Source organism: Megalobrama amblycephala, linkage group LG12, assembly GCF_018812025.1.
Source record: "Megalobrama amblycephala isolate DHTTF-2021 linkage group LG12, ASM1881202v1, whole genome shotgun sequence".
NCBI lineage: Eukaryota > Metazoa > Chordata > Actinopteri > Cypriniformes > Xenocyprididae > Megalobrama > Megalobrama amblycephala.
In genome coordinates this window covers 19,679,008-19,706,170 of record NC_063055.1, presented here as the reverse complement: position 1 = coordinate 19,706,170, position 27,163 = coordinate 19,679,008, and the positions used below count along the sequence as shown (strand labels likewise).

Sequence of the window (27,163 nt, the reverse complement as noted above, 5' to 3'; positions counted from 1 at the left end):
ACCACGTCTCTGTAGAAAAGTTTGACATGATTGTGTCTGCACAGGTTAAGCACTTATATGATGTTGTACTTTTGAGCAGTAAGTTTTATTGGATTGTAATACAAAAGTATTATTGTTATTCCATCCTCCTATTATCGTCAATGAAAATCAAGAATTCAACAGTTAAGAAATTGAATTTTTGTGCAGCTCTGAGGAAGTTACTGTATGAATTCCATTTGTTCTATATATTAGCTTGCAATGGGCAGATTTTGACTGAACAGTTGTCCTGCTGTATGTCCACTCAACCCCACAAAGAGACCTGTCTGGTTGTGTGCAGTTTGTGTCTGTTGTGCTTGTCTGTGTACGTACTCGCTTCCTGATTTTGCTGAGTTAGATGCATTCCTGGGTCAACATATTTTGTTGATCCTGGAACAACATTCTAGTCTGAAAATTTAGTCTTAACCCTATTCCTACCCCTAAACCTAACCCTACCCATAAGTTATCCCAAAAATCAGAGGGAAATGATAGATGAATAACACTGATGTAGAAGCACCAATTCATGATTTTAAGCCTAAACTTGACATAATCTGTAAACTTGTCCCTCAAATCTGATTGGTTGATTTGAATGTTGTTCCAGGATCAACAAAAATGTTGACCCAGGAACATGTTGAACTCAGCAATATCAGGTTATGCTGTACATTCAGTCAACATTCATAATCTTCCAAGTGTCTTTGTCACTGTGCTGTTTTTTAGTATAAACAGTAAAACACTAGTAGTGTCAGTAATGTATATTGAGAAGCAATATGACGTGACATTCATTAATCAAGAAAATCAAGTTTATCCAAGAACTTAAGAGCATCACCACACCCATGAGCACTGCAAAATTACTTCTTAATGAGTTTTTAACTAGTCTTTTGATTTGAAATGTACATTTACTTGAGAATCATCACGCTATAAGATATTACAACTTCAGAGAATGCTAAATTAAAGAGGGTGATAGATGCCAGACATTGCTCAGCGATAATAGTAAAGTAGAATGATGACCCTTTGAGAACTGTTCAAGAAAGTAATTGGATAAAATAGATTCTCTTTCTGTTGTCCTTCTTCACCATCCTTTTATTTCAGACTGTGGTAACGGACAGAAGAGGATTGTACACCTTTGTCCCATCTGGAGAGCGAGAGCCATGTGCCAGTAGCTCTTGGATGGTGATCCAGTTGTCCAGTATGCGTCGGTTGCGTTTCTTGGAGCTCTTTTTCTGACTGAGCTCCAGGATTGAGGCTGGGTTCTGACCTGACTCCGACTGGCTCTCCTTGCCCACGTCCAGACCACGATCGCGCAGATATTCCAAACGACTCTGCATCATAAACTCTCTGCGTCTGCGCTGCTCACGGGCCCTCAGCAGCTGTTGCTTACGCTCTTCCTTGCTCCAGTAGCGTCCCATCTTCATTTCGCTCACTGCGTCGTCATCAGTTGTCATTCCGCTACGCTCCTCGCGGATCTTCATCGCTCGGGCTTTCAAGAGTCGGTCTCGGACGGGACGTTTGGCCACATAGCGGGTGCCATCGCTCCTTATCTTCACCTTCCATTCCATGCGTGGTGAGGCAGGGGGAATCGGCAAAGGTAAAGCCAGAGAAAGCTTTACTGGGCTGGGGTGAGGCAGCGACCCAAAAGTGCCATTCGCGTGGCCCTCGCGGTCACTGCCGCCCATTGGTGCCTCACTTTCTCCTTCCACAGCTCTATCCAAGGGTCCAGAACTCTCGGAAAGTGAAGATCCCAGATGCATGCAACTCTGGTAGCGTTCTGGAGTGAAGCAGTTGGAATGACGGCGTCGAGTGAAGTAAGGACTTGACTCTGCACTACGACCACCATTTCTGTTATGGCTGCTCACCCTAGAATTGCCGCCTTGTGTCATCCCTTCAGGCATGCGACGAATGGTTCCTTCTCTTGAGAGTGAGCAGTATTTCTGGTTCATAGTGGTGTTAGTCTGAAACTTCTTGTAGCTGCTTGGTGAATATGAACTGCTGAGGCTTGCTCGTCCCCTTTCGCTCCAGGTTGGTCGATCCCTGTGTCTATTTAGCAGAGGGCTTGTAGACTCTTCCACCTGAGAAACTGGAAGTCGATGCTCACTCACCATAGGCGTGCTCCTGCAGCTCTCTCCCCCAGTGTTGTAAGCGCTGGTGCTGTCCTTGTCTGACCGTTCCTTCTCAGGAAGTTCATTGATGTCAGATAGCTCATGCAATGGAGAACCCTGAGGTTCTGCAGATGCCCGGCCAGATGTTTCTTCCTCCATCAGCCAGGCTTTCAAACAACGCTCTCTTAACTGTTGCATCTTCTGTGCCCGTAAAATGTTCCGGCACTTGAACTCAAGGTGCCTCATTTCCTCTTCCAAAAGTGCCATCTCATGTGGAGTTAGGTTCTCGTTACTGTTCTCATCCAGAGTCTCCTCCCTCTCCCTATTCTCATCTTCCTTTTGCGTCTCTCCTTCTTTCTGCTTCCCTTCTTGAAGTTGCTGCACTTTTTTCATCCTCTTCTCATAACGACACTTGATTTCCAGAAGTTGCCTGTATCTCTCGCATTCCTCCTCTGTCAGACCCGGCATAATCATCCCACTGATGGGATCGTGAAGGTACCCACCACCCATGTTTCCACAGTCCAGTGAGTCTGTACTGAGGTGGAGCTCTCGAAGAGGGAACAGTGGAGATGGCGTGTCGCTCCCTCCTCCACCGTTCCTGCCGGGCCTGAACTTGCGCAAGCTGCCAGGTGTGTTGGTGGCATTTGTGTTGGAGGCGCTGGTCTGCTCGTCGCCCAGAAGGATGTCGTGCTCAGAGGACTCTTCATTCTTTGTGCTCTCATCAGTGCGGCCTACACCACTGTCGAGCTCCTGACTGTTGCTGAGGGTGGCTAGGCTGAGCATGGGTGTCTCCCGATGTAGGTCTTCCTCAGGAATGCCTGCTTGGGTTCTCTGACGGAAATTGTACAAGCCGGACAGATGGGAGGTATTGAGGCTGTCCACACTCATCTCTACAGGTAACTCACAATCAAGCTCCTCTGGGTCCAAATGAGTGTCCGTCTATGGGAAAGGCAAAAAAAAAGGAAGTGAAGGGGAAAAGTAAGAAAGCAAAGAGGGAAGAGATGGAGTTTGACATCACCAGTAAATACATGCAGTAATACACTTCAACACTAGATGGCAATATAGACATTTGTTTAAATGTGTGCAACATTTAGTTGTAAAACATAGGATGCTTTTATAAGCTTTTATAGGCTGAAGTGGCAAGTATTTAGTGACCTCCCCTTACACTTGAGCAATATAGCAAGAACCAGACACTCTTAAATCTAGATGGAATGGAAAAGGACTGGAAAGCCAAGAAAACTTTCTAAATCTGATGAGAAGTTCTCAGAGTTTCTTCTTCAGGAAGTCACACTAAACACTGATTTTTGGCAAAAAAAAAAAAAAGCCATTTTGTTTTTACGTTTTGTGTACATATTTCCTGTATTTTCTGTTTGTATCATAATAGAGTATTTTCACCCGCCCCCCAAAAAATATTTTAAGCCAGTTATTTATATCTTTTTCTGTAGTGTGTCAGTAGGAAATATCAGTTTACATTTCCAAACATTCATTTTGTCATTAATTGAAATAATCCAGTGAGATTTATGAATGCACAAGGAGTCTGACAACAGCCGGTGCTCCACACGGAGATCTGATCTCACCATCATCAAATCCGTCTGTGATTACATGAAGAAACAGATGAAACTGAGACAAACTAAATCCAGAAGAACTGTGGTCGTGTCTCCAAGACGCTTGAAGAAACCGACCTGCAAAGATACATTACTGTGAAGAGTTTTAGGCATTTGTGTAAAGATGCTGTAAAGTGAGGATGCTTTAAAAAATACTGTCATAAATAGATTTTATTTATCAATTAACTTCTATTAACCAAATCAAATCAATATTTGCTGTGACCACCCTTTGTTTAAACAGCTTTTGTCCAGGTACACTTGCGCATTGTTTTTCAGGTAGCTTTGCAGGTCGGTTTCTTCAAGCATCTTGGAGATACGGACACGGTTCTTCTGGATTTAGTTTGTCTCAGTTTCATCTGTTTCTTCATGTAATCACAGACAGATTCGATGATGGTGAGATCAGATCTCCATGTGGAGCACCGGCTGTTGTCAGTGCATTCAAAAATCTCACTGGATTATTTATTTATATACAATATGTGTGTAGAATATAACATACACACACACACACACACATATATGTATTATACATCTGTATTATACATATAGTTTGTCTTAGGTAACATGTTATTTTACAGTATCCTTGTTACACATTTTGCATGTACTATAGTAATAACAGTAAATTACACAATTACCAAACCCTATTTCTAGCCATAACCCTATAGTAAGTACATGTTGTTAATATTACTCAGTACTTAAATTTAAAATTACTCTATAACAAGGACACCTTCGAATAAAGTGTAACCTTATCTTATATGATCATTGAGACTTGGACATGGGAATTAAACTATTCACATTTATTTTCTTGTGACACATTATAACAAATTGGCACTACTATGACTATTAATTCGTTAATGTCAATTTGTGGCAATTGTAATGTCATTCTACAGATTTATTGATGAATACAGCTTTATTGATGTATTGATTTGTTTTCCCTGAGTATTTTTGTCTATAGTCGGAAGACAATAATCAATTACAATTATCACTTGATTATATCTCAGACTTATATAAGAGCAGCACAGGTTGTTTTAATGGTCTGCCCGTGACATTTCTTAAGCAGGTCTGTCTCTCTTCCTCTACTCTTGATTTAGTCAGCCTGCGATCTGTTTCTGTAAGTCAACCATTCTCTTTTCCCTTCCTGTTTCACTATCACTCTCTCTTTCTCTCTCCATCTCTTCCACTCTTGGTCTGACAGCTCCACTTGTTTCTGGTCCTCAGTTCATCATTAATCATTTTGTGTTGCTGGGAGGGTGATGAGAATGAGAGGTACAAAATGGCCCTCTTTTTGTTCTGATCTTGTTAGTGCTGAGCATTGGCTGAAATGAGCTCCCTGTTTTATTCATTAGCTGACGGCTGTGCTCGTGATAGATGATTGTTGCCGGCTGCACACAAAAACCAACAGCCATTTTTTCAATATCTCCACTGGATCCCCAGAAATTGCAGAAAAATTGACACAGTTACAAAGTTATAAATTTAGAGCACCATATATACAGCTCTGAATAGGTGCTCATTTAGAACAGATGATAAATGAGTGGTGCAAGAGTAAAAATGCTGTTAAATGTTTATTAAATAGAAATTACATTTACTTGAACATATATAACTTGAAGATTTAGTTCAGATTAATTGCTTCTGCTTGAGTTATTGTTATTTGTTTGTTACTTTGGATGAAAACATCTGCTAAATGAATAAATATAAATGCACAAGATTGCAACACTGGTTATTGAAGAATATTCAAGATTTAATATTATATTTGTACAATAGCATTACAGTAATTTAAGAAAATAGATGATTCGGTTTCTAATAATGAGCAAATTTGCTAATTTATAAAAATTGTTATAGATACCCAGAATGTGTATGTGCACAGCTTAATCAGATGTGTTAGTTTATGTCATTGGAAAAAAATCATAATTTCCTTTCTTGCTGTATACCTCTAAATTTGCCCTCTCTTTCATACCTTCAATCAATTCCTTCAATTACTCCTCCTCTGTGCATGTCTTTCTAATAGTGCACTTTTTCCCCATTCTGTAAAGCAGCTTTGTTCCCTCTCACTCTTCACCATCCTTGTGGAATAGCGTTAATGGAACTGCCACAAATCCTTGACGCCCATCACTAAGAGTGATCACATGATTGAGACATTGAGTGATGTGAGACTTCTGTTTCCCTTCCTTCAGCAAAATAAGCCATTAATTTTAGGATATGCAGTCGTTTGGGACAGTGTGGGTCCATTAACTTTGCATGTGCCTCAAAAAGCCTATTTTTGTGTGTACTGAATTGTGCTTTTATGTGTGTGCCTAGAGGACCGTTTTATTGCTCAGAGGATGTGCAGAAAATTTAATGGAGATCTTAGCTGTATTGCATTTTAACGTCTGCTTTGTCTCCATGGTTTCTCCTAAAAAAAATATGCCAAAATATGAGACAAAATAATCTCACTGGATTATTTATTTATATACAATATGTGTGTAGAATATAACATACACACACACACACATATATGTATTATACATCTGTATTATACATATAGTTTGTCTTAGGTAACCTGTTATTTTACAGTATCCTTGTTACACAATTTGCATGTACTATAGTAATAACAGTAAATTACACAATTACCAAACCCTATTTCGAGCCATAACCCTATAGTAAGTACATGTTGTTAATATTATGTTGTAAAAAGTAAATACAAGAAGTTCTTTTTAAAAGATAACATTTAAAATGACTACTATTGGTGCATTATACAGTAATGCCGTCAGTATGTTTCTATTTTTTTTCTATATTTTCTATTTTTTTATTAATCCAGTTAATTTAAATGCTACTTGTATGAACAATACTGTAGGACTTGACAAAACATCTATAGAGATAGATAAATTGAATATAAAACTGAATTGAGATTTTTAAAAAAAAGAAAGAATTTTGGTCTTTGGTTGATTTTTTTTTTTTTTTTTTTTTTTTTTTTTGATTGCAGACTTTCTGAACATTGTGAACATTTGAGATCTCTTCTGAAATTAAATATGAGAATCAGCAATTCACTCTCAATTTAACACATTACTGTCTAGGACAGGGGTGTCCAATCCTGTTCCCGGAGGGCCACTATCCTGCAGAGTTTAGCTCAAACCCCAGTTAAACACACCTGAACCAGCTAATCAAGGTCTTATAGGCATCCTAGGGCTGCGTTCCACTGCAGTTTTAGACACGCACTCGCAAACTTTCCTAAGCACTTCCCCTCGGGGGAATCCCTGCCGCCATTTTGATGTGCGTTCCATTTCGTGAAGTGAACGAGGGAAGTTTATATGGACAGACCCTCGCTCCCTCGATTTTGACTGAGGGAGCGAGTCTACTTCATATGTACACTTCAGGCAGCTCCATATCCCCACAATGCAACACGATTGTGACGTCACCACAAATATCGTGTTTAAATTACCCCACCACAAACAACACTATGATATATTAATTTTTTTATATATATATTTAAAACACACATACAGTGGGTACGGAAAGTATTCAGACCCCCTTAAATTTTTTTCACTTTTTGTTATATTGCAGCCATTTGCTAAAATCATTTAAGTTATTTTTTTTCCTCATTAATGTACACACAGCACCACATATTGACAGAAAAACACAGAATTGTTGACATTTTTGCAGATTTATTAAAAAAAGAAAAACTGAAATATCACATGGTCCTAAGTATTCAGACCCTTTGCTCAGTATTTAGTAGAAGCACCCTTTTGATCTAATACAGCCATGAGTCTTTTTGGGAAAGATGCAACAAGTTTTTCACACCTGGATTTAGGGATCCTCTGCCATTCCTCCTTGCAGATCCTCTCCAGTTCTGACAGGTTGGATGGTAAACGTTGGTGGACAGCCATTTTTAGGTCTCTCCAGAGATGCTCAATTGGGTTTAAGTCAGGGCTCTGGCTGGGCCATTCAAGAACAGTCACGGAGTTGTTGTGAAGCCACTCCTTCGTTATTTTAGCTGTGTGCTTAGGGTCATTGTCTTGTTGGAAGGTAAACCTTCCTTCGGCCCAGTCTGAGGTCCTGAGCACTCTGGAGAAGGTTTTCGTCCAGGATATCCCTGTACTTGGCCACATTCATCTTTCCCTCGATTGCAACCAGTCATCCTGGCCCTGCAGCTGAAAAACACCCCCACAGCATGATGCTGCCACCACCATGCTTCACTGTTGGGACTGTATTGGACAGGTGATGAGCAGTGCCTGGTTTTCTCCACACATACCGCTTAGAATTAAGGCCAAAAAGTTCTATCTTGGTCGCGTCAGACCAGAGAATCTTATTTCTCACCATCTTGGAGTCCTTCAGGTGTTTTTTCATGTGTCTTGCACTGAGGAGAGGCTTCCGTCGGGCCACTCAGCTATAAAGCCCCGACTGGTGGAGGGCTGCAGTGATGGTTGAATTTCTACAACTTTCTCCCATCTTCCGACTGCATCTCTGGAGCTCAGCCACAGTGATCTTTGGCTCATGATTCTCATTTGCTCTGACATGCACTGTGAGCTGTAAGGTCTTATATAGACAGGTGTGTGGCTTTCCTAATCAAGTCCAATCAGTATAATCAAACACAGCTGGACTCAAATGAAGGTGTAGAACCATCTCAAGGATGATCAGAAGAAATGGACAGCACCTGAGTTAAATATATGAGTGTCACAGCAAAGGGTCTGAATACTTAGGACCAGTTGATATTTCAGTTTTTCTTTTTTAATAAATCTGCAAAAATGTCAACAATTCTGTGTTTTTCTGTCAACATGTGGTGCTGTGTGTACATTAATGAGGAAAAAAAATGAACTTAAATGATTTTAGCAAATGGCTGCAATATAACAAAGAGTGAAAAATTTAAGGGGTTCTGAATACTTTCCGTACCCACTGTATATACATATAGAATGCTGCATTAAAAAAATTTGTAAGGGAAAAATTAAATAATAAATCAACTCCATAGCGGATTCCAAGCGATCAAGGGCTTAGGACGTTCCAATTCAACCCATTGCAAGGGTTCTGCCAATAGTGGGCACTCGAGCAACGTAAGCAATGACGTACGTCTCAGTCAACGAGGGCAAAGCTGGAACGCAGCCCTAGAAACTTCCAGGCAGGTGTGTTGAGACAAGCTGGAGCTAAACTGTGCAGGACAGTGTCCCTCCAGGAGCCGTTTCGGACACCCCTGGTCTAGGACATTGATAATTGATATATAAGACTTTTCTTTTTATTTTGTTTGCATGTACTCATAAATGTATGTCTTTGCCCCCCTTCACTCTATTCTAGTCTGTTCACATTGTAAATCCTCTTTCATTCTTTATGTCTTTACCTCTATCTCTGGTCTGGCCAGCAGTAATGAGAAGTTGGTGCTGTCCTCACGGGTCAGGATGGCCACCGCTTCCTCTCGGTTCTGAACTTCCATCCCATTTATCTAATGCGGGACAGACGGAGCCATCACTCACAACCACATTCAAACTCAAAAGGTCAGCTCTTTTCCAAAAATAATATAACATCAAAACATCAGCAAATGAGTGGTCATGTTTCAGCTGAGTCCATGGTAATGCATGTGTCAATGTCATGAAACCAGAATAAGCTAAGAACTTGTCAAGACAATGGAAACATGTCACTCTGTGTTTGCTGTTCTGTAATTATTCTCTAGAGTAACTGTGTGGGCTGTCTTAAAAGTCACACCAATTATCTGTTTATAGACTGATTGTCAGAAGCACTTGGCCTGCATCCCAGATGAGCATCATGATGTTATGATGTCAGTTCATTAGTAACTGTTGATGATGTCATTTGACTCTAAAAGCACATCTGAGAAATAAACATACCTGTAATATTCTGTCCCCTTTCCTGATTCTTCCATCTTTTGCTGCTATGCTGTTTGGATTCACCTAAGAACAGGGAATGTTTAAATATCAGCTGGATAACTTTAATATTGCAGTTGAATACTTATCATACTGTTGTGTTGAGCAGTGAAACGTAACATCCGGCCTTATGTGATCACTCACTGCTCCAACATAGATGCCTTGGTCTTCTTCGTCATCTGTCCGGTAACAGACTGTTAGCCCCAGTTTGTCCTGCTGACTCGACTTATACAGCTCCACCTCCTGACAGAGACAGAGAGGAAGAGCTGCTTAGATTGAACCCTCTGCTTTAAAGATGCTCTAAAACAGAAAGCCATTGTAGGTTGTGGCAATCTGTTTGGGTAACTGGTGTTATGTTAACCCAGTTAATCCCATGTTTTTCACTTTCTTTCTTGTATGTGAATATAATATGTGCTTCATTCCTGATCACAGTTGTAATCCTGTAGAATCTACAATCAGAGATTGCTCAATTCCAGCAGGGGCGTAGTTTGCGGGTGGGATATTCAAATCCATCAGTTACAACCCCCCCAATATTTCAACATGAAAATCACAGTAGATCTATACTAATGTATAATTCATTTATTTTGTAACAATAATTTTGTTTATAATCGAATATGAGTTTTTCATAATAAATTAGTCAAAAAAGTACCCCCCTTCCATTGAACCGATTGGTAACGCCCAACCAATGCTTGTCGCACTTTCACCAAAACAACGCGAGTGGAGCTAATGTTTGAATGGAGAGCACAGGTAGCACCAAAAAAATGAAGAGAACCGTTGCCCAGCCAACTATATTAAATTTGTGTTCAAAGAGGTACGTTAAAAAGAATAAAGCATGTACTGAGAAGGAGGTATGAAAACATTGTAATAGCTATACACTCCACATATATTTTAGCTATCTAATCCATTGCAATTTAGCCATAACTATCAGTGTAACTGTAACCAGTTACCAAAACAGCCGTCTGTTTTGTTACTTCATTTTTCAATAGTGTCTTATCATTGACAAAAGTATTCACATCGGTGTTTGTTTTCTTCCTTAATTAATCTGACTTTTGAACGAATTGGCTTGAATGAACGATTTAAGTAGCTCACTCATTAAAACGTCGCTGCCACCTACTGGCGGTTTCAATATTTAACATAATTTCTTTCTTTTTAGAATCACTCCGTTATGTTAGAATTTGATGAATGGTTATAGATAAATTCCATAAAGTTATGATAGATAGATAGTAGGGCTGCACGATATATCGCATGCGATTGTCACGCGCATTTCGTCAGTAAAGCCGGTTCCCTGATTAGCGCTAAATCGCCATCACCTGCTTTCAAATGGAGTGGCATTTAATAGACAGAGCCGTAGATCACTAACAAGCCACGCAATATCGCGTTCATATAGCAGATGAATCGCCTTCGATAATGAACGCGATATTGCGTGGCTTGTCAGTGATCTACGGCTCTGTCTATTAAATGCCACTCCATTTGAAAGCAGGTGATGGCGATTTAGCGGTAATCAGGGAACCGGCTTTACTGACGAAATGCGCGTGACAATCTCATGCGATATATCTGGCCATTTACACCACCCAGGTAAAAAAAATAAAAATTCATAACTTTGCTTACCAATTTTATCAGCGGTATTTAATTTGTTAAATGTAGTGATTTATTATTTGTAATTATATGTAAAGGATTATTTTGATTGGTTGGTATTCCCACCTCATATTCCAGCTCTTCTTGTTGATCTACCTCATGGTTAGCAACATTGAAGTAGTCATTTGGATCACTAAATTCCTGCCCCAGAGAACCACTGTGAAAAGACGCATGTTTCTTGATCAGGTTTTCAGTGCATCTAACATTTGTCCACCTCACAGACTCACACATACACTAATGAGAACTGATAAAGAGGGAGAGGACAGTGAAGACGCTCACAGGTCATTCAGCAGGTACGGCTCCACCAGTTGGGCGAGGGGAGGGGAAGGCGGGGGCATTGGTGATCCACTGCTTGGGTAAGACTCTCTGTCCCCATTCAAGAAGTTCTGGAAGCTAATGTCGGTCTGGGTGCCGTTGTCCACGCAGTCTGTGATAGCCATGAGCCGAGCCGTGCCAGCGGCTGCACCTAATCTCCTCCTGTGACCCTTACGTACTACCTGAAGCAGCAGAGGATCATGAGGCTGCCCATCCTTGTCCTGGGACAGGTGAGATGTTCTTCTGCCTTTGAGCTGCAGGTAGTGAAAATAGTGACCATGTAGGATGAATGCAATTGTATGTCCATTTAAAATATAATGTACTGGGCTGGATTTCCCGATAATGTTGTCTTTTAGCGCGCTACGAAGACTCTAAAGGTATACCTTACCTAGGCGTGTTCCCCAAACACCTTCTTAAGTGTGACGTTACCAATCAACTGGTTGATATCGATGGCTCGAGAATCGATAATTCACTCTATGCAGGGGCTGCTTCAATACGCTATGTGAGAAAGCGGTGGTCTTTATAAAAAAAAGCGCTTCAGAAGTTAAAATTGCAATTGCATCAGGACTACTAATCCAAATTGCAAATTAAATCTATATTCTAATTTATCTGTATTGTGGAGGCTCTATATTCTAACTGAGCCTCCAGTGTGAGTTTAAGGCGACCGTTATTTTAGAACATTATTTTAGAACGTATTAATTGCTTGGAGATGCGTCATGCAGCTGACAGATATGTAGGTATCGCGTTTATTTAGTTTTTCCTTTTTTATTCAAAATATTCACTGATTTGTTAACTGTGTCATGAATTATATGATATTCCGATCATATAAAATGTGTGGAAGTGAATGTGTTTTGTCGCGCGATGAGTTTGCACCGCAATTCCAAGCTGTCGGATTTACGAATTTTCCCAAATAATACAAATAAATACATAAATTCTCTGAAATACATAAGAGTAAAGTGGCCAGTGAACTAGGTGAAGAATAGAGTAAACTTTATTGTTTCATACACATTGTGTATCTGAAATGAATAAAATACTTCATCAAATTATATAATTGGAAGGATTATTATTGCAGCTTCCATAGACATCAGTGTATTGAATTTGAGTTTAACAAACTATAAATGTCTTTCACTTCATTCAGATGTCTATTTAAATGTCTGAAACCTAAAATAAACCTGATGAGGTTGAAAACACTGAGTAGTTGTGATATATGACAAGCGCTGAGCGCATCTGTCAAAGCAAAAGCACATTTGATTTTAGCAGTGACACACTAAACGTTCTAATCACACTGCTGGATCGTACACGTCAAAGGGTTAAAATCAACCCCGTTTCAGGGGTGGAGGGGGACAAATCAGATCTGAGGGGGCAATGCCCCCTTTTACCCTTCATGGCACCGGGCATGAGTTGGACCAACAAGATCTAAAAGCTGCTGAACTAGCTGCCATGGCAGGCTTTTTTTATTATTATTATTATTTAAAGAATTGCATTTGCAGCTTCTGATATGGTAGCCAGGGGACTAAAGTTTTCACGGATGAAATAGTGCACATAGGCCTACGCTAAATGGCTCTGCGTAAGATGCCGTCTTTGATTTAGCACAACTATTAGCTGTATCGCTACCATAGTTTGACAAATCTCCCCACCACAATCATTCCCTTTAAATAGACTCCTAAGCCTTTACTGCCTGATGGTTTGCCAGTTGATGTAGCTTTGAATAATATAATTAAAAAGCTAACAACCATCAGTGTAATGACAATTTTATTCTTTGCATGAAAATCTTTGCGTTTTATTCTTTGCCATTATCCTAATTGAACATTGTGTTTATTACAACTTCAGAATTTTATTCATATAGACTGTCAACAGTGGTAAGAGCTAAGACTGGTCCAGACTAACCTTATGAACAAACGACTTACAGAAGGTATACACGTATTAACATTAAGTTACAGCTTAAGGTATAATTTAAAAATGACGTAGAGTTAACAAGGTTTCGGGAAATCCAGCCCTGATTTGTTGTTAATCTTGTCCTCTTAAAATATAATGTACTGATTGGTTATTAATCTGACACTTCTGAAAATGCTGAAGCAGCACTATAAAGAGAATGGGGTGGGGAAAGAGGGAGACGCAGATAAGAAAAATGAGAGAAGGAGAGAGGGAAGATAAATGCACAAATAAGCAAAACTCAAGGAAGGATGTAGTTCTACTCCTTGGTGAGAAGTAACATTGCAAACCAGCAAAAATGGCTAGTGCAAGACAAGCGTGAGCTGTTCATCATCCAATCACAAACAGACACAGAAAGAGAAGAAACTGCTCTGACTGAAACTGATCTTATAGCTGCTTGTTCAAAACATTTTTCTTGCTCACCAAGGGTGCATTTATTTGATTAAAAACACAATTGCCATCCTGTGATGTCAAAGCTGACATTTCAGCAGCCATTACTCCAGTTATTCAGTTATTCTTTGATAAATAGAAAGTTTTAAAGAATGGCATTTATTTGTAATCTTTTTCTAATTGCTTTAAAAAAAATTACTGACCCCAAACTTTTGAACAGCAGTGTATTAGACATGCGATGAGACAAATTTCAGATCTAAGTGGTACCTTTACTTCTGCATCAATGGGACGAAGAGTGTTTCCCTTCTGTGGAGAAAAGCCAAGCAGAAACAGATTAAACAGAGTATTGACAACTTTAAAAAGAAAAAACAACAGCAGCTGATTAAGGTTGATTATTAATCCTTATAACAGTTAATGTTTTGGCAGGATCTTTTTGTTGCACATCACTGATTATAACAAAGCTTCAAACTTGAAATATTGTGTTTATCAGGGAATTATTTTAGTTTGATCTGTTTAATATTCAGTGTTTGAGTTTTCCTACATAATTTGTTTTATGTGTGTGTGTGTGTATACATATAAATTATACCATGTTCTACACTGTAAAAAAATGACCGTGATTTTAACAGTAAAAGACTGTAAAAATGCTGCGGTGAAAAACTGCACTGTAAAAAATTACCGTGATTTTAACAGTAAAAGACTGTAAAAATGCTGCGGTGAAAAACTGTCAACTGGTTTACAGAAAGTTTCCGTACTATATACGGTGAATAACTGTAATAGATCTAACGGTACATTTAATGTAATTTTACGGTAAAATACCGTTCAATTCACAGTTTTTGGAAGTGAAAAATAACAATTCATTGTAAAATTTACAGTGAAAAACTGTAAATTGACATTCTCACAATTCCCTCCGTGACACTTCACATTTGATATATTTTCGTTGAAATAACTCTGTTTCTTCTTAGTTTTTCTCATTTTTTTCTAATCAGTTATGTACATTAGGGTTTTATGTTACATCTAATGTTGTTAAATTAATGTTAATTGCATTTTTAAAATTTCATGCATGTTACCATGATGGTGTTTAGTGTGTGTGTGAATGACACTGTGTGCACCTTCTATATATTATTATTGTCCTCCTCAGCTTGTGGAAAAGCTGCTTGTGATGAACTTTGATTCATCATGTGACTCTTATCACCACTTTGTTTGGTGACTGTCAGTGTATTATAAAGGTACAAAACAGATATTAGTACTTCATTAGGTTGGTAAATTAACATTATATCAGTTAATGAAATACGTTATTTTACCGTAAATTTAACAGATTTTTTTTTACGTTGCTACTGTATTTTTTACGGTAAAGTTCTGGCAACCACAGCTGCCGGTTTTTTACCGTAAATTTTACTGGGATTTTTTTTACAGTGTACATATGCTGTTGTGGACACTCGTTAATAACTCTTAGTCTGTTGGTTTATTTATTATTTTAACTGACAGATTTCTGACAGTGCAGATTTGGATTTGTGCATTGGGACTGTTCATCCAATAACAAGCCTTAGGCAGGGACAGTTGAGAAGTGATTTAACCCTCATGAATACAACCCACAATCAATAGAAGGTTAATACTACTGAAAGTACTTTTGACAACCCCTCCTATCCCCCTCTCTCTGTCTTTCATCCTTCTCAAAACAGTCAAGCTACAAATAGCTGACCCTTAGAGACCAGGTCTCACCCCAATCCTTATGCTTTTTGACTGAAAGTCTTTCAATGTCTAAAAGAGGTGAAACCTATTTATTTTTCACTGTGTTCGGCTCATTATTGATCCTGTCAGTAGCTTTGATTACAAATGGACTGTTTGCACACGGGATTCAGAGTTGATGGAGCAAGAGCGATATTGACAAACATGGAGTTCTCGAGCAGAAAAGATTTTCTATACATTCAACACTCTCATATAGAAAATGCTTAGTGATGTATGATTCTCTAGCGTGAGCTTGATACATTAGTATTTATAATGTATAAACGTAAGATCACGGGGGAAATTACAAGCTATTTTATATAGGGAAGGAAGCGTGTTGGAAATTTCAAAATATTTGTTTTAGCACTTTTAGAGAAACAACAGAGTGTCGAATGGACTGTGATGGAATTTCTTCTGCATGATCAAGTGTTCTATACAGAACTCAGTGGGTGATTGTGCTTATCAGTTTAATACCAGGAGACAGCAATTACATCTCTTTAACTCCCGATACACCTCTATTGACCTTCACCCTGTACATTTGCCCCTGTGGAATAATTGCATTGCTAATGAAGGAGCTTCTGAAAGCGCTCACAGATACTGCAATGCACATCCACACCCCAACGATCACTATCGTCTCACTGCGGGATGCCTGCATTAACTCAGTCTGTGATCTACCAAACAAGCTGCATTGATTATGGCTCTTTCTAAGACTTGTAGCATGAAGCAGCACAAAAAGTCAATTTTGTTGTCTTTTAGTAAAAGGAAATGTTTAACCTTTAGAAAATGCTCATCTAGCTATATAATCAAATGCTGCTCTTTAGTTATTCATAAACTATATATTTCATATAAATTAAAGATAAACTGCTGAAACATCACTGCAAAGTTCCATTCATTAACATTATCTGACATTCATTATATGTAGAATTTAACAATAATAACACTTTTTAAAATGGTATAAAGGGTTAGTTCACCCAAAAATGAAATTTCTTTCATTAATTAAAAACATCGTTAAAATAGTCAACATGACTACAGTGGTTCAACTTTAATATTATGAAGTGACGAGAATACTTTTTGTGTTTCAAAAACAAAACAACAATAACGACTATTGCTATTTCCATTGCAGAGCTTTTGTGTTTATGTCCAAATGGCGGCTCAGTATTGTCCGGCTCTGGTCACATGAGCAACACTACGTGTGTGTGATGCTGACACAGGTGCTGGCCAATACTGAGTCTGCGTTTGGACGTAAGCACAGAAGCTCTGCAACGGAAATAGCATAACAGAATGACATGGGAGAGATGAATTTGTTGAATAAAGTCGTTATTTTTGTTTTGTTTTTACGCACAAAAAGTATTTTCGTCGCTTCATGACATTAAAGGGATAGTTCACCCATAAATGAAAATTTGATGTTTATCTGCTTACCCCCAGAGCATCCAAGATGTAGGTGACTTTGTTTCTTCAGTAGAACACAAATTATGATTTTTAACTCCAACCGTTGCCGTCTGTCAGTCAGATAATGCTAGTGGATGGGAACTTCTACAATAACAGTAAATAAAACTTGCTTAGACAAGTCCAAATTAAACCCTGCAGCTCGTGACGACACATTGATGTCCTAAGACAAGAAACGATCGGTTTGTGCGAGACACCGAACAGTATTTATATCATTTTTTTATACACCACTATGTCCACTATGTCCAACGGCACCACTATACACCACTATGTCCAACGGCATTCATCACTCGATTTGTTTGGTCTGATCGCGCTCTGACAGCGGCAGTGATGTCTAGCACTCATTGAAGTATATGCGTGAGACATCACTGCCGCTGTCAGAGCTCGATCAGACCAAACGAATAGAGTGATGAATGCAGTTGGACATAGTGGTGTATTAGAGGTAAAAAATTATATAAATACTGTTCGGTTTCTCACACAAACCGATCATTTCATGTCTTAAGACATCAATGTGTCGTCACGAGCCGCAGGGTTTAATTTGGATTTGTCTGTCGTGTTTTATTTACTCTTATAGTCCAAGTTCCCGCTGACTTGCATTATACCACTGACAGACGGTAGCGGTTGCAGTTAAAAATCATCATTTGTGTTCTACTGAAGAAACAAAGACACCTACATCTTGGATGCGCTGGGGGTAAGCAGATAAACATCAAATTTTCATTTTTGGGTGAACTATCCCTTTAAGGTTGAACCACTGTAGTCACATTGACTATTTTAATGATGTCTATACTACTTTTCTGGACCTTGAATAACAGTAATGGAGGATAAAAAAAACCTCTCGGATTTCATCAAAATATCTTAATTTGTGTTCCGAAGATGAATGAAATTCTTACGGGTGTGGAACGACATGAGGGTGAATAATTGACAGAAATTTCATTTTTTGGGTAAACTAACTCTTTAAAAGTTTTATTCATTTTTAGTTTGATACCCAATGCGGCAAAGTTGCGAATGTAACGGAAATATAGACAAAAATCAGTTCTTCCATGTTGTGACATATTTCTGAGTGAAACAATAAAGAATTCTAAGTGAAACGTATTTCTGAGTGAAAAAAAAAATGTAGGTCAGTGTCTTGGTTCTATCTGTCGGTTGTTGATTGTATGGAGGCATATCTGAATGTGAGTTTGCAATCAATTGTAAGAAAGGGATGCTCTGTCATTTCACCAGAAGATCGAGTTATGCCATTTTATCTTAAAAAAAAAAATTTAATAAATAAATGTGTGAATGGATTAATCGTTCACAATAAGATCAATAAGATGCAAAATAGATAGGTTGAATTACTTCATAATGTTCAGAAGTAGTAGACTGTTACAAAGTTACCTAAACAATATGTTTGATCATTGTTCTTACAATAAATTTGGTAACAGGGTGAGTTTGACAAATTTCCAGCACTACAATTAGTGTGAAAATTTGTAAATGTTTATTTATTTAATGATGTCACAATATTATGAAATATCATATTTTTAATAGGAATGCTACCAAGCATTTATATTAGTTTCCAGTTGCAAGAAAATGCCTTTTATTGCTTTTCGTGTAAAGTGCCTTATTTGTTAGACATTTTATCTGCTTATTCCATCTGTAACTGCTTTAATGCTTCAACTTTGCCACCTCTGAGTATTACCTCTAGTGGTTATTAGTACAGAAGTATGAGCTTTATATTGGAGTGACAGGTTGTTTGTTGTTGCATTTCCACCGACAGCCTGCTAGGACTCGTAATTATAATACAGAAACAGAGGGCTGTTTCCCACAAGATTCTCCCCAAATAATTATGCTGATTATGGCCTTTTTTCTTTTTTTTCTCAAGTTTCATTTTGAAATCAGCTTGCTTCTCTCAATCAACTTGACCCAGTTAAACAAAGTGTTCGAAATGCTAAACGTCTTCACAAAGGTTCTAAGCACTGCAGTAAACTAGGTCAACTCAGTTTGAGGTTCTAAATTGTGCCTTTTACATTGTTCCCAAACTCTATTCCTGTCTTCCCTCCCTCTTTCCATCACCTTCCCCTCAGGATTTCGGCTTGCTTTTGATTAGAGTTTAGAGGAGGGAAACTCTCTCTCGCGCGCACGCACGCACGCACGCTCTCCGCCCTGGATTGAACCTTAACCTCCATTAATCCACAGTCCTAAGCAGTGATGTATGTATGTTCAAGATGGGCGAAAGCAATTTTTGTTCTTACTAGTGTTGCCGGTCAGGGCAGGGCAAGGGTTGCTCTAGAAACCAAAGGAGAATTTAACTAAAGGTTACTTGTGCCTGAAATGTCAGTTTGGATTAGTTTTACTTTCTTCTTCTTTCCTCCTATTCTCCGAGCAGGTGAAGGGTGGACCGTTTTATCTTTTTTCCTTTCATGTCGCTGCATGTTTGGAGAGACCTCCTGCAGCGTGGAGGGTATACTTCGCCCCACACTAGTGGATTATGTTTATTTACATCAGTGTTTTTTCCAAACGCCTGATTTAGTGCGCTCGACTATGTGTGTGCGCGTCTTTGCCATCATTATTGCGTCTTTGTGCTTTGCAGTGAGAAAGCATATAAGTCTTGCTTAATGACCTCAGTTGCCTTGGCAACGGCATCCCATAGAGACAAATTTGACAGGGTATGTTAGGTAGAGGCAGGAAGACTGAGAGAGCGAGAGGGAAACTCATCAGACGTGTTGTGGGGGGTTTTAGGCGGGATTACAAAAGGCAAAGCGTCTGCTAAAAGGTTCATTTTGGAGCATCTCAACATGCACAGGATTTTTCTGCAGACTGAGCTCATTTAAATCTCATCATAAGACTAAAGCTTAGCAGCAATTAGCGCGGATGAGTATCACATGAAGATGGTCCTGCCAAATGAACGCGATGGCGTTCACGGATAGTGATTCCATGCGCTCGGCTATTCCAGCAGAGCCGGCTAATGTGATCCAGTGTGAATGATATTATTCATGCCTGCAGCAGCTTGTCCTGAGTCCAATGAAGCCTGTCAGGATGTGTCTGCTCTTCATTACTGTGTGCCCAGCCACAGAGGAGAAACAAGAGCAAATGCCACTTACTCAGATACATAGAGCATGACACAGAGAAAGACTGTGTTAGAAACAGTGTCACTATGATAAGCACTTTAGAGCCACAAGAGGTGTGGTTTTTATCTAACACCACTTAACCCATGGTGGCTTACTATTTTAACAGGGACAACATTACAATGATAAAAGACGTTTTATGAAGAAAATGATTGGTGTTTGCCAGTGCAGAACTTGCTGCCATGATCACCAGGGTGTTGATTTGTTGTTGCTAAGGTGCTTTTTACCACGTTGCTGTGCAGTTGCTGGGTGGCTGCTAGGTGGTTGGTTACTTTAAAAAAAAAAAGCACATCCATACATCTCTATACAATTTTGATCCCTAGATATGGCTCGGGTCCCTCCTTCAGTATAAGCCTGAGGGATTTTTCACCAATTTTATCGTCTCCAGGTGGAAAAATCATAAATCATAATGCCTTATAAGAAAAGTCTGTAAAAAAAAAAAAAAAATGTACTGTGTTAAGATGAAGGAATTTTTCAAATTGATTTTTCACAGGTGTTTTACCTGTAATTTGAATTACACATTGAGTTAAGTCCGTAAACGAATAATGTCCTAAAAGAAAAAGACCAGTACCTTTTCCATTTTTTTACTTTTTTTTTTTCTTACACCGAGGCTTAGAAAAGTAACACCTCTCTTCAACAAGTTTTTGTATTTACCTTTCAAAAATTTGGGTTAAGTACAATTTTTTTTTATTGTTTTTGTTGTTGTTTTTAAAGAAATTAATACTTATATTCAGCAAAGATGCATTTAATTGATCAAAAGTGACAGTAAAGACCTCTACACTGTTAAATAAGATAATGCTGTTCTTTTTCTATTCATCAAAGTATGCTAAAAAAAATGTATCATGATTTTCACAACAATATTAAACGACTGTTTTCAACATTGATAATAATAAGAGATGTTTCTTGGCACCAAATCAGGATTTTAGAATGATTCCTGAAGGATCATGTGACACTAAAGACTGGAGTAATCATGCTGAAAATTCAGCTTTGCCATTACAGGAATAAATTACATTTTAATAATAAGTTTTATTTATATAGCGCCTTTCCAGAGCTCAAGGACGCTTTAAAATAACAAAATTTTAAAACAATTTTGAAATATACTACAATAGAATTATTTAGTTATTTTAAATTGTAGTAATATTTCACGATATTAGTGTTTTATTCTATTTTTGATCACATAAATGCAGCCTTGTTGAGCACAAGAGACTTCTTTCAAAAACATAAAAAGATAGATATGGGTGCGATAAATGAATAATAACTTTATTCAACAATATCTAGTGATGGCTGATTTCAAAACACCGCTTCATGAATCTTTGAAGCTTTATGAATCTTGTTTTGAATCAGTGGTTCGGAGCGTGTATCAAATTGCCAAAGTCACACAAACCATTGAAATTTTGAAACACTTATGACGTCACGAAGCCTCGTTTACTGAAATCACATGACTTTGGCGCTCCAAACTACTAATTCGAAAAAAAAGATTCATAAAGCTTCGAAGCTTCATGAAGCAGTGTTTTGAATTTGCCTTTTACTAGATATTGTTGAATAAAGTCGTTATTTTGTTTCTTTGGCACACAAAAAGTATTCTTGTTGCTTCATAACATACAATAACTTTAGTACCTTTCTGGGTTTGAAAGTGTAAATTAACTTGCTGGCAATGCAGGCCTCACTGAGCCATCGAATTTTATCAAAAATATCTTAATTTGTGTTCCGAAGATGAACAAAGGTCTTACGGGTGTGGAACGACATGAGGGTGAGTAATTAATGACAGAATTTTAATTTTTGGGTGAACTAACCCTTTAAGTGTGAACAATTTCAGTCTGAAAGCCATGAAGGATGGGAGGAAAAACTAAAGACATGTAATGTCTCCTGGTGATGTCACCCACTGCTTGTGCATCACTCTCATGCTGATATCGTTTTGCATCACATTCCAAAGCGCATTATATATGCTTCACCCTTACTTTGCTGTAAATCCAGGGGGCTTCCAGTGTTGGTACAGCTGATTTAGCAGGGGGTTTATGGTGTCTTCCAGCTCTCTCACTAATAAGTGTGCAGCATTTAAAACAGGCTCACACAGAGAGGACTATCTGTCACTGTGTAAGAAACTGGTTAAGGAGCAAAACCCTCTGTGAAGAACCTCAGGCAGTGTAGAATAAGGCAGAGAGAAGCTGGAAATTGAAGTGAGATTGAACAGATCAAGTGGGAGATCCGCTCGGTATTAGAGAAAGCTCGACCTATCCTGGCATGACATTGCGGTCTGGTGGAGAAAGCAAATTGCTCTCTGAACAAAACTTCAAAGCGGCAAACTCAAGCTGTGGAGAAGATTTTGGTCAAGTGGAGTTTAAATGTTACAGGCGAAAGAACTGAGAGGCATCAGTGCATTTGAAATAAGTTGCGTTTTTGTTTGGTAGTCTTCAGGTTTTCTTATTAATTTATTTCATTGTTATTTTCTTTTTTTAAAGGAGGCACTTTGCTGTTATATAGTACATATAAAAATGTTTATAAGCATTTTTTTTAATCTTTAAATCATGTAATTAAAGGATTAGTTCACTTTCAAATGAAAATTACCCCAAGCTTTACTCACCCTCAAGCCATCCTAGGTGTGTATGACTTTATTCTTTCTGATGAACACAATCATTGTTATATTAATAAATATCCTGACGCATCCGAGCTTTATAACGGCAGTGAGCGGGATCAACAATAATGAGCTGAAGAAAGTGCCTCCACCCACAAACACCCATAAACATACTCCACATGGCTCTGAGGGGTTAATAAAGGCCTTCTGAAGAAAAAAAGAAAATTCTGAAAAAACAGAACTGGCATCACGTCAGTTAAGCTTCTTCCATAAGTTGAATAGGGAAGGTGTAGGACGTAGCGTAAGCTTTTTGAACTGCAAGAATTTTACACTTTCTTTGTAAGTTGAATACGGAAGGCAGTCTGGTGGAAGCTAGATATTTTACTTCATAACTTGTTAAATATGGATTTTTTTTTTTACACAAATGCATCAGTTCGCTTCAGAAGGCCTTTATTAACCCCTCAGAGCCGTGTAGAGTATGTTCATGATGGATGGATGTGGATGGAAACACTTTCTTCAGCTCATTATTGTTGATCCCGCTCAGTGCCGTTATAAAGCTTGGATGCGTCAGGATATATATTAAAGGTGCCCTAGAACTTTTTTTCACAAGATGTAATATAAGTCTAAGATGTCCCCTGAATGTGTCTGTGAAGTTTCAGCTCAAAATACCCCATAGATTTTTTTAATAATTTTTTTAAATCTAGCGTTAGCGTCAGTTCTGGCAGGTCACGTCAGTCAAGCTTGCATCAGCTGACTCCCAGGTGACTTGCGTCTACCTATAGGAATACGACGCCTATTACGGCATCTATATAAGCTCCTCAGTATTATCAGCAGCTATTGCATTTCTCAGGAGCAAATTACCCTCCTCCATCCCCAGCTCCTCCTCTCTTCAGTCAGGATTGGCCTTATTATTTCCCCTGAATCAGACTAATTCTCGAAAAATGTGTATGTTAAATCATGACATTTAATGATATCTGCATGTTGGTCCTGTTCTGTTTACCCTAGGGGGTTTATTGCTGCTCTCCCTGCTCTTATCCATGCTAGGCTGCATGGATGCGCAGGGAGTTCTTGTCCAGAACAGAACCATACCGCCAATACAAACTCTATGCATTATCTATCATATTTGATGATAGTGGTCCTGACAGAACTGTCTATTTTGGGGCATCATTAAATATGCGCCGATTCAGGCTGCGGCCCCTTTAAATCCTCGCGCTCCCTGCCTTCCGAGCTCTCGACTATAATACAGTGCATAAACAAAGTTCACACAGCTAATATAACCCTCAAATGGATCTTTACAAAATGTTCGTCATGCATGCTGCATACATGCATTGGATCATGTGAGTATAGTATTTATTTGGATGTTTACATTTGATTCTGAATGAGTTTGAGGCTATGCTCCGTGGCTAGAGGTAACATTACACACTGTTGGAGAGATTTATAAAGAATGAAGATGTGTTTATGCATTATACAGACTGCAAGTGTTTAAAAATGAAAATAGCGACGGCTCTTGTCTCCGTGAATATAGTACTAAACAATGGTAACTTTAACCACATTTAACAATACATTAGCAACATGCTAACAAAACATTTAGAAAGACAATTTACAAATATCACTAAAAATATCATGATATCATGGATCATGTCAGTTATTATTGCTCCATCTGCCATTTTTCGCTATTGTCTTGCTTGCTTACCTAGTCTGATGATTCAGCTGTGCACATCCAGACGTTCTGCCCTTGTCTAATGCCTTGAACATGAGCTGGCATATGCAAATATTGGTGGCGTACATATTAATTATCCTGACTGTTACGCAACAGTCGGTGTTATGTTGAGATTCGCCTGTTCTTCGGAGGTCTTTTAAATAAATGAGATTTACATAAGAAGGAGGAAACAATGGTGTTTGAGACTCACTGTATGTTATTTCCATGTACTGAACTCTTGTTATTCAACTATGCCAAGGTAAATTCAATTTTAAATTCTATGGCACCTTTAATATATCTCCAATTGTATTCATCAGAAAGAATAAAGTCATATACACCTAGGATGGCTTGAGGGTGAGTAAAGCTTGGGGTAATTTTCATTTGAAAGTGAACTAATCCTTTAAATTCTATAACCACCTAAAAATCACCTACAAACAGCAACCGCATATCAATAACTCCAAGCATCATTCTCACATTCTCTTCCGAAAACATATAAATCTAGTTCATATTTGCATATTCATGAGCGTGACCTTGCAAAAAAGGCTAAAATAGTTTATTTGTAGTTACTTACTGATTTGGACCCTTAGTTTAATTCAAGGTGACATTACACTGCAGCCACATTTCCATTGTCAGCTTTAAGCCATGTGTTCAGAGACGTGCCATGCTTTTTTATTTAGCATAGTTAAAGGATCAGCTTTGCTCCGGAACACTTGTACTCAGCTTCTGAATTCAATAAACCTTGATTTTAGCATTGCTTTTCCATCTCTGCTATCCGTGTCACAGCCACAGATATTTTACACACCTGATAGGTTTTATTATTAGCAGATCTGCCCTTCTCTCATCCTGCTCTACTTTCCAGAAGTATAAATATCCCCTAGCTATCAATCATAGTCACATGACCTGTCATGTAGTAGGAAAAATGACAGAATGGAACCCAAACTTTAACACCTCAACAGTGGAAGAGGTTTAAAAATGAGCAACACTTTTTCTCTCTCTCAGCCTATTAGAAAGTCTCACTGCAATGTCAATTAGAGGATGCTGAGTAGGAAGTCTTTGTGTGGTTTGGGGGATTGTGGTTTTCAACACAGGATTAATTCATTAAATTCTTTGCTTAAAGCACCAGCGTAACTTAAAAGCCCCTTGATACATCTTAAAGCTGTTCTGTTACGATAAACAGTTTCCAGTTTGCTGGCAGATCTACAATCCTCATAAGGTTAACATGCATAAACCCTGGTGCTATTATATGAGAGAGCAGAATGTGAGTTTTTCATTGGTGCTAAAAAGAACAGGAGCCTCATGAAGGAGTAAAGGTCCTTAAACCCCAACATAAAGAACAATTTCACCTAGTTGTATGAAGAACTATTAATGTAATTTGAGGAATGCTTCAGTTATAGATCATGGAATGGTGATCATACTCAAGGTTGTTTATATATTGGCACCAAATTTAAATTACTCATCCAAAAGAGCTGATTTGTGGTCTAATTTCCTTTTTATATTTAATCATATACACTGGCCCAAATCCCTGTATCCATGTTTCAGCAAATGGAATCCTTTTCAAAAAGATTTGAAGCTGTTATAGCAGCAAAGGGAGGACTGACTCCCTATTATTACTCGTGTTTTTTTCACAGTTAATTTGTGTGTTACTAATACATTTAATACATAATATAACAAGCTATTGCTGATCTCAGAACTGTCACTCTTAATGTTACATTTGATACCAGTCAAAAATTTGAGGTCAGTAAAACTGTAATTTTTGAAATATTATAATTTAAAATAATTTCAATATTTTAAAATTGTTATTTATTCCTGTGGTGGCAAAGCTGAATTTTTATCAGCCATTAATCCAGTCATAGTCATATTGACCAGTCATATTACACAATCCTTTAGAAATCATTCTAATATGCTGATTTGGTGCACATTTCTTATTATTATCAATGTTGAAAAAAGTTTTAGTACAGACGGTATTTCATATTTCATAATACATTTTTATTTCAGGATTTTCAAATGTTCAAAAGAACAGCATTTATTTGAAATATAAATCTTTTGTAACATTATAAATGGCATAACAGACATTTTTGATCAATTTAATGCGCCCTTGCTGAATATATTCATTTCTTTCAAAAAAAAATCTTACTCACCACAAACTTTTGAACAGTAGTAAATATCAGATTATATGTGACGTATATGTGATGCATTATGAACTTCATAACTGTATGAAACTTTTACCTGATTATTGCCAATAAGCATAAAGTTTGCCGGCGCAAAATCAAAAATGAAGAGAAAATGTTTGCATTCTCACCTGAAACATGATCCTGTACTGTTCCTCCGGCCTGTTCACCACACACATGTTGCAGCCCATCTTGGCTTGTGATTTCCTGAGGGGGTGTGATTCCTCGATAAACTTCACGTCCTGATTCTCCGACGTAGATGCCGATCCCTGCCTTCCAATTACAGTAATCTCTCCCTGAGATCAGAGGTTAAGACTCTGCACTCCATGAAAGGGCTTTGATGTGCTTTTCTTTGTCTGCTTCCCTCATTCAGGCCCCACTGCTGTTTTAATTGAGGTCCAACCCGGGAAGCGGGATCAGAGACGCTGTAGCATCCAGCCGTGAGAAAGTCAAGGTTTGATCTCTGATGAATGGAGCCTCTGATGTCTGTTTGCTTTTACTCAGCTTTGAATATACTCCAACATATACACTCGGAGAAGCTGGTTCAGTGTTAGAGCCTTTAAAACTTCTGCTATGACAGAATTATGATAACGGAAATCAGATAATATTATATTAGACAGAAAATGTTTCA

The 27,163-nt window shown here is 38.3% G+C and overlaps 1 protein-coding gene and 1 long non-coding RNA gene across 2 annotated transcripts; one reads left to right on the top strand and one right to left on the bottom strand.

The window, feature by feature from the left end:
* Positions 1-797: 797 nt before the first annotated feature.
* pdzd4 (PDZ domain containing 4) lies at positions 798-27,114 on the bottom strand. The gene is made up of 8 exons (XM_048209485.1): positions 26,664-27,114; positions 14,092-14,130; positions 11,467-11,756; positions 11,254-11,344; positions 9,697-9,795; positions 9,517-9,579; positions 9,015-9,116; positions 798-3,050 (listed from the first exon to the last, which is right to left on the bottom strand). Exons 1-8 carry the CDS (start codon positions 26,721-26,723, stop codon positions 1,101-1,103), a joined length of 2,694 nt encoding a protein of 897 aa, XP_048065442.1. The 5' UTR covers positions 26,724-27,114; the 3' UTR covers positions 798-1,100.
* On the top strand, positions 11,359-27,152 carry LOC125279611. Its single transcript, XR_007187416.1, has 3 exons — positions 11,359-11,480; positions 11,614-11,732; positions 26,906-27,152. It is a non-coding gene; the product is annotated as an uncharacterized LOC125279611 (long non-coding RNA).
* Positions 27,153-27,163: the final 11 nt, after the last annotated feature.